At 32.8% G+C, this 12,489-nt stretch overlaps 1 protein-coding gene across 1 annotated transcript; it reads right to left on the minus strand.

Annotated features, from left to right (window-relative positions):
- Positions 1–8,267: 8,267 nt before the first annotated feature.
- On the minus strand, positions 8,268–12,401 carry LOC134681913 (sigma intracellular receptor 2-like). Its single transcript, XM_063541545.1, has 3 exons — positions 12,188–12,401; positions 10,027–10,171; positions 8,268–8,776 (listed from the first exon to the last, which is right to left on the minus strand). Exons 1-3 carry the CDS (start codon positions 12,296–12,298, stop codon positions 8,526–8,528), a joined length of 507 nt encoding a protein of 168 aa, XP_063397615.1. The 5' UTR covers positions 12,299–12,401; the 3' UTR covers positions 8,268–8,525.
- Positions 12,402–12,489: the final 88 nt, after the last annotated feature.

Raw genomic sequence — 12,489 nt, forward strand, 5'->3', positions numbered from 1 at the left:
TTGCAATATTGGCATGTACTAGTCGTCACATGAAACTATCTGTCAAGTTTAGTTCATTGGATCTTGGAAAGACTTTTTTGAAATTGGCTCAATAGAGACCCATTTTTCCCAATGTTGAAATTTTCGTCAGGTCCAAAGTTGCACACTGAGATATATACCCTCTAAGGGACACTTTCAGTTCTTATAATCTGTTTTGTTTCACTATACTGTATCCACTCAGTATCAATTGTACAATAAAATACAAAATGTATACATAGACAGAACTTCAATGTATTATTCGCCTTATTGGAAAAAAACTTTATAAATTAGTCTTAGGAAAGTCTTTTTCATTTTTGTTAGTTTTAAAACGTTAAGTCAGGGCAAAATCAATTTAGAAGTTAAAATGATCTTTGAGACATAAATCTTAGAGATGTTCTCTGTATCCCAAAACTTATAAAATGAGTAAACGAGAAGTGGGAGATATCAAAGAAACATTCAAACACTGAAGCTGAGACACACTGACAAATCCTAAACAATAGATATTGAGCAACAAAATAATCTAAAAAGAAGGTTATATCAGGTGCTATGGAAAGGTTGGTAGATTCTGCTGTACATGTGACACCTACTGTAAATAAAGTGAACAGATATTGAATCGAGACAATCATTTTTATTTGAAACTATCATTAAAAGACTCTACAAAACATTAGCAAGTTGAGTTCAGTTTTCTGTCAATTTTTGATAATATTTAAGGTGGTAATTTATGGTTCATCAAACAGTTTGTTTTCTGACGTTAAGGCCAATAGTTTTGATACCGTATTTACATTTTGAGAAATTTCCATATAGACTATTTTTTACCTGTTTAAATCAAATATGTAATAAAATATACCTGCATGTGCTACTTTTTGAGTAACATGAGGTCAAAATTTTGTATATTTGCTCAAAATTCCGATTTGTGGCCGTATTTCCCCTTTCGAGAGAAGACATAACTTTTTTGTTTTAAACGATAAACACAAATTGTGTTTAGTTAAACAATTTGTATTTTTTGTATTTTATTTATAAGTATAATAAAAAAAAAAATTAAAGAAATTCAGAAATAACTCATATTTATCAAATGTTCATGAATGTAGAAAAAACATAATTTTTTGCTTTATATTTATCAAATTTAAAAAAATTGCACTATTTACGTTTTCATAAAAAAAAATGGCACACATAATCTTCTCGCGTAATCAAACAAATGGCATTTTAAAAAGGAGGGGTCCATGAACTTGTTTTCAAGTTAAATCAGTTTGAATGATAAAAATCAGTCGAAAACTGAATCTTTTCCCGATAAGTCATATTTCGACGTCGCGAAAATAACAATTTACGTTAGCAACGTCATTACCTCCCCTGTAACTGTATCGACAATTATGGTAAATTAAAGAATACTTATTCATTGTTAATGCCTTGTTCTAATTGAAACAGGAAGAATATTATCCACTTCCTGATTAATGCTTTATACTCTAGATCTCTATACCAATGAAATTTGGTTGTTGAGAATTAAAGGTGTGTATATATACGTTAATCCTGTAATATTAGATATAAGTATCTATTAACAACCACAAGCTATAACCAAGAGAGAGGGGAAGTATATGAAATTGCAGTTTTAGAAAGTAGTTATAATAACTTGAATAGAACAAGCAGTAGCATATGCGGTAGCAGTAAGCAAATATTTATTTATCTATTTACAAGTTTAATCGTTTACATAGATATACAATGTTGATTTCCATTCCTTTATGGATCTTGATATTTACATTTATTTTATAGTTTTAGTAAATTAAGTATAAATTACTTTAAATATAGTAGTGCTTAACTTTGAGAAAGATCATAATTATCAGGTCAAAATTTATTTATATATCTATAATCATTTTCAGATAGTTTTCCTTAAATAATCAGATCCGATATGATCGAATGATTAACCAAAGAAACTAATTTCTATTATAATGGGCTATCATTTCACTATGTTTAAATTAAGAAAAGAAAATACTAAAAATATGCAAGTTTGTCGATTTTATCTAGGAATATTTATTTAATGATGGTTTTTTTTTAATTCAAAATGAGAGTTAATGAAGAACATATTCTGTCTTTTTCAACTTTAAATATTTACTTGTCGAGGGAAATTTAGTAGCTGTTTTAATGACTAGCCACAATAGTGTCATTTATACAATATTTAATCGTAATGTTAAGATTTGAAGAAGCTACATGTTACTATATTTTTGTGGATTTCCAAAATGAATACATAAAAAAAAAACTATAAAAAAACCGTATTAGGCATCATGTCTATGATTTTGCGCGTCATAAACGATTTTCGTCTGGACATTGTTCGAACAGATAGGTTATATGCCAAATAAATTACCAAGCTGAAGAACATTTGGGACGTTCGGGACGACAAGGATAACACTTTATGCCCCTCCGCTACGGCGCCAACACAGAAGTTCAGACTACTGTGGATGTGATACCCATAGTTAAACCTCCAACAGCACTGGTATCAACCCACACACAATTTCTTATAAAAACATTCATTAAGAATTTTGATTTCTTTATTTTGGGGAAATGATTATATGCATGCCCTTCACAATGAGTGTCAAATTTAATTAATTTATTCTACATATACATTTTTGAAATATTTTATTACTTATTTTTCAAATGATTAAAGCTTACAAACCTAAATTGTTCGCCACTTTATCTGTATATGTCTTTTTACATTCTGCTTTAAACAAAACGATTTGTTATATATACTGCACATGTATTTCTATCAAATCTGACATTATTACAAAGCCATTCAAATAAAATTCAGTCGAACTTGAAAATAAATGTTCAATCAAATATGTAAAATTACATTGCATGTATGTTTCATTATATTACGTTATTTTGATTGGCTAAGAGCTATCTCTCGTCCTTCTGAAATTGACTTTCATTACACATTTACCTGTCAAATAAACGTGCGCAATTGTAATCAAAAGCTGCGCGCAAACGTAATGATTTTTGCGAGCAAATGTAATGGTAATGCCCGCAAACGTAATGCTCCTCATATCGTTGGCCAATTGAACGACACGTCCTAATTAGGTGTTTTAAAACTTCTAGATATATTGATTTATTATATATAATTATTTCTTTTCTTTATTTTTTAATTTGTTTATCAATTTTCATTTATTTATTTATTTACCTATCGATTGATTGATTTATTTATTTACTTTTAGTACATATTGTTGACCTTTAATTTGCCAATTGTAGGCTGTTATTAATTCCCGGGCTTGTATTTTCTATGATAATCATCCTTCCTGATTTTTAACGGAATCCATCACGAGTTGGATTACAGTTATGGAATATCCGTTTCAAAGATGATAGGGGATATTTTCATTATGTCGTTACAACGGTCCCTTCCCCGAATGTGACTTATCGAATTAGACTTAATATCGGATTTGTACTTACATGAGCAACACGACTGGCGCCACATGTAAAGCTGGATAACATTCCGAAGCACCTGAGATCACCTGAGGTTATCCCCAGTTTTGTTGTGGGGTTTGCGTTGCTTAGTCTTTATTTTTTCTATGTTGTGCTTTGTGTACTATAATAATTGTTTGTCTGTCTGTTTGTTTTGGGTTGTTTTAGCAATGCGTTGTCAGTTAATTATTTTCGATTTATCAATTTGAATATCACTCAGGTCTTTCGCTCCTCTTTGCCCTAGTACACAAACATTAAGTTGTTGTTAATGAAAAGTTGAGAATTACACATACTAGGAGTGTTAACCATTTTTGAAAGCAAAAAAAAACTATTGATATCAAAGACTAAGCTTGAGATACGACGCTTGTCATTTTATAGTTAACGACTTAGGTATTTTAACTGAAAATCATTACAAAAGTGTTATTCCGTTTTATGAATTGAGACAAATTATGAAACAAACAAAATGTACATGAAATCCCAGGCAACTCCACTTTCATATCTTAAAACTCGACCTTTATGACTCGCAACTCAACATTTGTAACTCGCAACTCAATTTCTGAACTCGATATTTAACTCGAATTTCTTAATTCGCAACTCAATTTTTTAAAATAAGAACTCGACTTTCTTAACACTCAATTTGATACTCGACATTAACAAACTCTCCCCGCCATGGAAAGATAAAGAAGAACGGTTAGAAAACTATACAAAAATACTTTTTCAACTTGTAGTAATTAATTTTCCTTCTGTGTCAATATGCGATGTTTTTTTCCAGTTCTTAAATCATATAGACGATTAGTCAAACATGTTTAATTAAAAATTGTTAAGTCTAATATTCATAAGTAGTTTATATTTTAGTCTTATCTAAAGTCTATATTAGCCTATTCATGCTCAATAAGGCGTAGACATAAGAATTTAGAATATACATAATTATTTAAAACTGGACTTGATTAATTAAAACTAAACATTATTCGAATTTCAAATAGATATAATTCTGTTTGAGGCTAGTCGAAGCATTAGGTCAACATTAGATTTTTAACATTTTTTCAACTGCTTTTATTTTCAGAATTTATTTAAGGAGTAGACGTTGCAACCCAATTATTTTATAAACCAGCAAAACTAAAAGTTTCTTACATCTATTCAAGAATTCACAATGGATACGATTATGAAAATGGAATATGTTAATCGAAAGGAGGCAGTAGAATGCGGTGCAGCTTTCACTATACTTTTTTCAAATATTCCGCTTGTTACAAAATTATTAAAAACAGAAGGATGCCAAGATGACGCAGAGTGCGTTTTATCTGTTATCCTACTTTTTTGGTCAATATGCTTGCATTTTGTGATACTGGTGTTGGTAGTTCTCTTGGGTAAAAGTGAATATAAGAATGAAGAAGAACGGGGAAACATTAACAACGCTGGAACAGATACAGAAAGAGAAACTAGTCTGACCGACATAAAAGCCAGATCAAATTTAAATTGTTTTTTGAATAACGCTATTCTTATATTGTCAATTATTGGATTACTGTTGAATTACATTAGTAATTCGATTTCTTTTTAATTTGTTTGTACCTTACCGAAGTCAGGAACTTAATGTTCAGTAGTTGTCGTTTCTTGATGTGGTTCATCAGGTTTCTCATTATTTTTTTTTTAGTTTTTTTTTATAGTTTTTTTAAGATTAGATTGTTGGTTTCCCGTATGAATGGTTTAATATTAGTCCATGTGGTACCATTTTTAGCTTGCAAAAAAACGTCTTTTCTAGAACTCAATGTCAATGTTTTTATGCAGTGTCATGAAGAGGTTAATTATATCGGAGGCAATTAGTACACATACTATAAAAAAAAATGCCTAATACTACCTTATTTGTTAAACTATGAATGTGGATGTATCGTTGACTCTCGTCGCTATTGACATGCCGGAAAAGACATTTTTACAAACGCATGAAAATAGGAGTGAATCCTTGTTTTCCAGATTTACACATATTGTTTTGGCTCTACATGTGGCATTCGTAGTAAAACAGACAGAATTTGTTTAATATTATCATTGGTACTTGTCGGACTGGATACTTTTATTTATTAATAAGTAAACGCTAATTTTTATTTAATTTTTTTAATTTTTGGAATCATATTATGTATTAACTACTTATTTTCAATATCAGTGACCGCAGTGGATAGTAAACTAGAAATTGAAGGAAAAAAAAAAAAAAATATTATACAATTTATTTTACGGAAGTGGAACATTTAAAGTGGTAAGTTTATACAAAAGTTTAACTAGAAAGCATTTGTTTGTTTCTATATTGCGGATATATAATATTGATCATTTTTGTGTACTTTACGAAAGAATTGTTATAACACTTATCACATCTAATTCGTTCAAGTTTTCTTCTTTTAGAAAATCAAAAGTTTGACATTTTTTATTATACATAATATATATTTATACATTTTCAGACAATTTAGAATAGCTATGCAATATTATTTGTATTATAGATAATTTATTTTTAAGTGTGAATGTATGTTTTTCAATGATATCTAAAGCCCCAGTCCCACTAGACCACGATCGCACCACGCTCACCGCGATCTAAAATAAATTCAGATCGTGGTGAGGTCGTCGTATGAGCGGCATGAAAATGTAAATTTTCGTTGCTTTCACGATGCTACTACGTTCTCATTACGCTTCTACAACGATCCTTCTACGATTATACCACGTTCTCATGGCGCTTATTCTGCGACCTCACTGCGCTTATCAAGATCTTTCTACGCTCACCACGTTCTCACTACGACCATACCACGAGTTATCCAATTGCAACACGATCTTACCACGCTTCTACTGCGATTATAGCACGTTCTTACCACGATTATACTACGTTCATACCGCGATCTTTGTATGTTCTCAGCAATAACGTCAACATGATAACATCGTGTTCCATATCATTACAGTTCCATTCCTTCTATCTCTGATTAATACGTAGATTTCTCGGAAACAATACAGTCATGCCACCAAAATTTACTAGAACACGTGGCGTGGTGGTAGAGGTTGATGTAGAGGCAAAGGGAGCTCTGATAGTTACGAATCCTGATCCAGCAGAGATGTCGGACCGACCAATCAAACCTAAATTACAACCTATTGCTGGTCCATCAAGCTCAAATGACGATATCTTAGTGAACGATAGCAGAGATGACACAGATATGTCAATATATATAGGAAGATGTGGTATGAGTGTCAATGAGACAACTCTCTATCCAAGTAACAATTGATAAAGGTAAACCATTAAAGGTCAAAGTACGGCCTTCTACACACAAACTTGGCTCACACCGAACAGCAAGCTATCAAGGGCCTCAAAATTACTAGGGTAAAACCATTCAAATGGGAAAACCAATGGACTAATCTATTTAAAAACGAGAAGCATGGTTGAACCGTTAGAGAAAAAGAAGTCCTAATTACATACAGACAAAGAAACCCTGGAGAGATTTAATATATTTTATGTGAAAATGACAATGAGAGTGATGGTCGTAGTATGAACGTAATGGGGTCGTAAGAAGAGCGTGATGAGGACGACAAGGGCGTACTAGAATCGTACTGTGGTCTTGAACAGCTGTGGTGTAAACGTGGTATGATCGTAGTGGAAGCGTAGTTGGGTCGCGGTGAGAACGTGATGGTCGTAGTGAGGTCGTAATAACGTCGCTGTGAGATCGTAGCGCTTTCACTCCGAATAGAATCACGCTTTCGCTACGCTATCGCTACGATGGTACAGCAACCTTTGCGATCTTGCCACGACCTTAGTGCGCTATCACTACGCTTCTACTACGACCTGATTTCACCACGACCGCACCACGATTGTTTTGAACATGTTCAAAGTTCGCCACGCTCATCACGATCTTGAAGACCTCACCACGACCGTGATACGACCTTACTGCGATCTACACGATTGTACTACGATCATCAAAATTTGCAATTTTTTCACAGATCGTAGTGCGATCGTGGCCTAGTGGGACTGCGGTATTAGAGAGATTTGTTTCATAATTTCATGTATTATATAGTTTTCACAGTTTTTCCTTTTTTTTAATTTTTATACTATACTGCTATACATGCTATAGTTTATGTACCTGGAATATTGCTCATATTATTATATAATTTGTATAAACCGTTTAGAATAAAACATGTAATCACTAACGACGTTTTATTTCAGTGGTCTGACATGCTTTTTTTTACATAAATAAGGCCATTAGTTTTCTAATTAATTTACTTACAACATTTTTTCATCATTATGTAGTTTCCAGAAACTAACATGTAATTCGTCTAAACATCAGCCCAACGCTGTGAAATCTGTGCTACATGCTACCATGCTACCAGGATACCATGACACCAAATCGCCTTGCAATATGCCAGACGGGCAATACCACTCGACAACCTAGGCCCTACAATAATAAACATTTCAATGGCCGGTTGTTCAAAAGGTCGGCCATAGTGCAGGGCGATGTAGTGCAACGATATATATCAGTGAATCCCGACCTGGAAAGAACAAAGAAATTGCTTCCGCAAATTTAAAGATCTTACATTGTTGGGCTGATATTTAAAGGAATATATTTGACCCACAGGCACTTGTTTCTATCCATAGGAAGGTCTGCTATCCATTGTTATCGCACCGCGGGTAAAATACCACGTTGTGATTCGTTTAAAGCCGTCGCGTCCCCTATGAGACCGTATGAGTGGTAATAGTCATCCTCGCAACATTGTTTTAGGTACCCATTGGACTATCATTTTCTTCATATGGACATAAAATCTCAAACACAGTTTTTGCTACAGTTTGTACTATTGATACAAAGTTTTTATTGCTACCATTATTTTCAGCAAATGCCGCATAGTTTCAGCTAAATATTTTTAACAATCGTCATTCATACCCCATTACAATCACAAATAAAACAGTCATCATACACATGTGACATACACATGAAAATGATATATTTCTTGCACTTTCAATATACTGGTAGCAAAATTTGTCACATGGTTTCGGAAAAGTTTCTTATTCATATACATTTTACGTAACGTAAAACACAAAAATCATTTCTTGTTTGCTATTGAATTTTCTCTTTCGTCTTGATATCTGCTCTAAATATAAAATTCGTTAACATTAACATGGGAATTAGCAAGTAAGGGAAATAGAACATTAACAATGCCTGTCTTTCTAATTGCGTTGTTGGTCCTTTAGGTTTTGATTTGCTAAAATCGTTGTACATAATATGGAAACAAATGGCGGCTGTTGTTGTTGCCACGTGTGCAGAATATACGATCATCGGAATTCTTATCCATGAACAATTCTTAATTCCTGCAATGAAAAACAAAACATGTAATATATTACTAACATTTATTTGACATAGAGATTTCGATATACAAGTCATGTGTTTTGTTAGTTACTTTGTGCTTAGTTATAATCTATAGCGTTCAGCCCTTTGGAACAGTTCTTTACAATTCGTTCCCAGTTTAGGGAAGGGTTTGGCGCGCATTATCATTTAACCCCTCCACATTATTTATGTACACACGTCAGGAGCCTATAATTAAGTGGCAATTGTTTTTTGTGTCTGCCGTTCATAATTTTATCATAAATCCGGCTATTGAATTCATCTTTTGAATTGTTTCTCATTTAAATTTTATGTCGGATCCTTGTTTTTAACTTACCATACATATAAATAAGAAGATGTAGTATAAATGCTAATGAGACAATTTTCTATCCAAGTCACGGTGTATAAAAGTACGGTTTTCATCACAGAACCTTGGCTCACAACGAACAGCAAGCTATATATATTATAAAGGACTCAAAAATTACTAAATTTATATTAAATAATTGAAACGGGGAAACCAACGATATAATCTATATAAAAACCGAGAAACGAAAATCACTCCAACAAACGACACCACTGATATGATTAGAACACCAGGCTCCTGATTAAGGACAGGTGCATATAAATACAGCGGATTTAATATGTATGCTATATATATGGATTATTGTCATAGTTGAAGGCCGTATTTTGACCTTTAGTTGTTTAAATCCTCATCATTTGGTCTCTGGTGTCTCATCGGAAATCATAACACTTCTCCTTATTTTAATATAATAATAGAACAAAGGCAGACAACACAATTGTTTTTCTTGTCCTGTTTAAATTCAATTTCTTTTCAGTGCTGTTCGTCAATTGACCAACGATAAGCATATTTAAGCCAGGATCAATGTTGTATTGTTCGTGGATTTAACTATGACAACCCGACCAAAGAGCATATAACAGCCGAAGGCCTACAATCGGTCTTGGACGCATCGAGAGAAAAAATCCCGCACCCAGAGAGGGTCCTCCGCTGGCCACTTAATAAAATTGTGTACTGGTTTTCAGTGAAAATGGACATCACACTAAACACCAAAACATAAAAAAAATGATCTTAAATTAAAAAACAATGGAAATCAACCAATGACGTCAAGCTATTTTCTTTTCGGTGTACGAACAATATTAATGAGATTGTCAATAGTCCTTTAGATTCTCAGAAAAGGCGAATTGAAGAGTACCACACGAGCTTATTACACGGTCTTACCTTTGATAAATGCATATATAGCTACAATGAAAAAGGGAAACTGGAAGATAAATTCACAGTAGACAAATGTTCTAAACCAAGCTGGAGGGTCAATCATCATGGTGTCCTTGAACTCTGCACAGTACCATGCTTTCAGTTCTACAACCTAGATAAAAATTAATACACATATAATGTTTAAAAAAATTCCACGTTCATCTGGTTATTTGCGTCTGGTAAATAGTTTGAACTTTGGAGAACTTCCTTGAAACACTATTACGTAAACCAGTTTGGTACGTGTATAAACATATACAAGCCATGGCCCCCGTGTTGACGGCCGTACCTTGACCAATAATGGTTTACTTTTATAAATTGTTATTTGGATGGAAAGTTGTCTCATTGGCATGCACTCATGCCACATCTTCCTATACCTATACACATTATAATTGGGTTTCAATTTTCTCAGAACATATATAGATATATCCTGATTCCTATGACTCTGTTTCTTCAGGATTTTACACACATTTTCTATGAAATTAAAATCATTATTAAATGTTACTGCTGGGGTCATAGATTAGACAACAGTGCAAGTTTTAGGTATTTTAAAGATGGTGTATGAGTGCCAACGAAACAACTCTCCATCCATGTCACAACTATAGCAAACTATTCATGCTAGCCTATCATAGCTCGTCCTTCAACACGCAGAATTGGCTCACACCGAACAGCAAGCTATAAACTTATTAATGCATTGATTTTATTCTATCGACGTCTCTTATCCTAAATAGATTAATTCTATGACAATATACATAGTGTTTCCTCTAAACATGAATTTGGTTTTTATCGAAGATGCCCAATTTTACATACATTTTTGGATAAATACACTGAATTTATCAAACTGTGTTAAATTGGCATTTATGGTCATCTTCAGGCGTTGATAATTTGGGTCAACGCAGATTATTCGTTACGATATCCATGATATAAAAAAGGGAAAAAAAATAGAATTGAAAGGAATATATCCCAAAGACACGTTATCAAAAACAAAAATATTTTAAAGAGTATAGTCATTTCGGGGACTTTTATAGCTGACTATGCGGTATGGGCTTTGCTCATTGTTGAAGGCCGTACGGTGATATATAGTTGTTAATTTCTGTGTCATTTTGGTCTCTTGTGGAGAGTTGTCTCATTGGCAATCATACCACATCTTCTTTTTTATAATTACGTCTGGGATTGAATATTGGAATCAGGTGTGACATATATACAATCATAACGCCTTAAAGAGTAAAACAATAGCCAGCAAAATGTCGCTATAAAAAAGTGTCCGGGTTTATATAATTAGCACGTTTTTCTGCAAATAGTAGTGCTATATTTAATGATTTTTTTCATGATATCTAACGCATGTCTTTATTTATGGCAACATGTTTAAAATAAAATAGCAAAAAGATCGAACTCCGATGAAAATTATAAACGGAGAGTCCCTAAGCAAGTAGAAAAATCAAAAGTTCAAACACATTAAAAGAATGGATAACAACTGTCATATTCCTGGCTGGGTACAGGCATTTTCGTATGTAGGAAAGGATACCAGGTTCTGTAGCTAGCTAAACCTCCCTATTGTATGACAGTCGCACACAACTACATTACATTGACAACGATGTGTGAACAAACAAACAGACATATTAGGTTAAAAATGTCAAAAACTATAAAAACAAATAAATATGTCAACAAATCATTTCCAACAGAACATCATATAGCGTGCTAAATCATATGACATTGCACTAGTGCAAATAAAGCTTCAAATTGTCAACGTCTTCGGGGACTAAACTATTGCACCTATTTCTAAAGTCTTTTACACCAGACACGAAACGGTTATAATTGCAGACATATATTAGCTATAAATAGTATCCTTCGAAGAAAACATATTGCTCTTCCAAGTTCGTGCAATATCAAAATCTACTTAGGACAATAGGTATGCAATAACAATGCAAATAATGAATTTATAAAGTGTTTCCATGAAACAAATGACAATGTTTAGAACATGCAACGTATCTTGATTAAAATAGCATTCAATTTGTAAAACTTTTAAGCATTATATTCATATTGATTTTTTTTTTAAATATTGCATGATTGTTTAAAAAACTGTTTCTCTGTCAATTCTGTAAGAACTACATAATATTGACTTTAAATTTACCTTTGTCGGGAAAATCCATTTTGGTAAGAGCACCTGAGCATCCACAAATATGGAAATCGGTATATGAGTGATAAAATAGCATAAAAATATGAAGTCAAGCACCGCCGCCATTGCTTCTCAAACTAGCTACCAGATCTATTAGTCTATTTAAATGTGCTTTGTTTACATCCAGTTTAACATGTAAAGCAAATATTTTATTTAAAATACCAATTGACCCGTTACAATGATCACATCCGGGGCTTACGACGGCTACTTTAAAACGGATATAGCTATGTCAAATATTTTTAAAGATCACTGATCAC

This window comes from Mytilus trossulus, chromosome 8, assembly GCF_036588685.1.
Source record: "Mytilus trossulus isolate FHL-02 chromosome 8, PNRI_Mtr1.1.1.hap1, whole genome shotgun sequence".
NCBI lineage: Eukaryota > Metazoa > Mollusca > Bivalvia > Mytilida > Mytilidae > Mytilus > Mytilus trossulus.

Bases quoted from the DNA above. Each gene is read 5' to 3' on its own strand.
- LOC134681913 (XM_063541545.1), bottom strand. From the start codon at position 12,298: ATGGCGGCGGTGCTTGACTTCATATTTTTATGCTATTTTATCACTCAT. The intron at 10,172-12,187 runs GTAAATTTAAAG...ATTTTTATCTAG, and splicing joins AATGGATTTTCCCGACAAAG to GTTGTAGAACTGAAAGCATG. The intron at 8,777-10,026 runs GTAAGACCGTGT...TTTTCATTGCAG, and splicing joins TATATATGCATTTATCAAAG to GAATTAAGAATTGTTCATGG.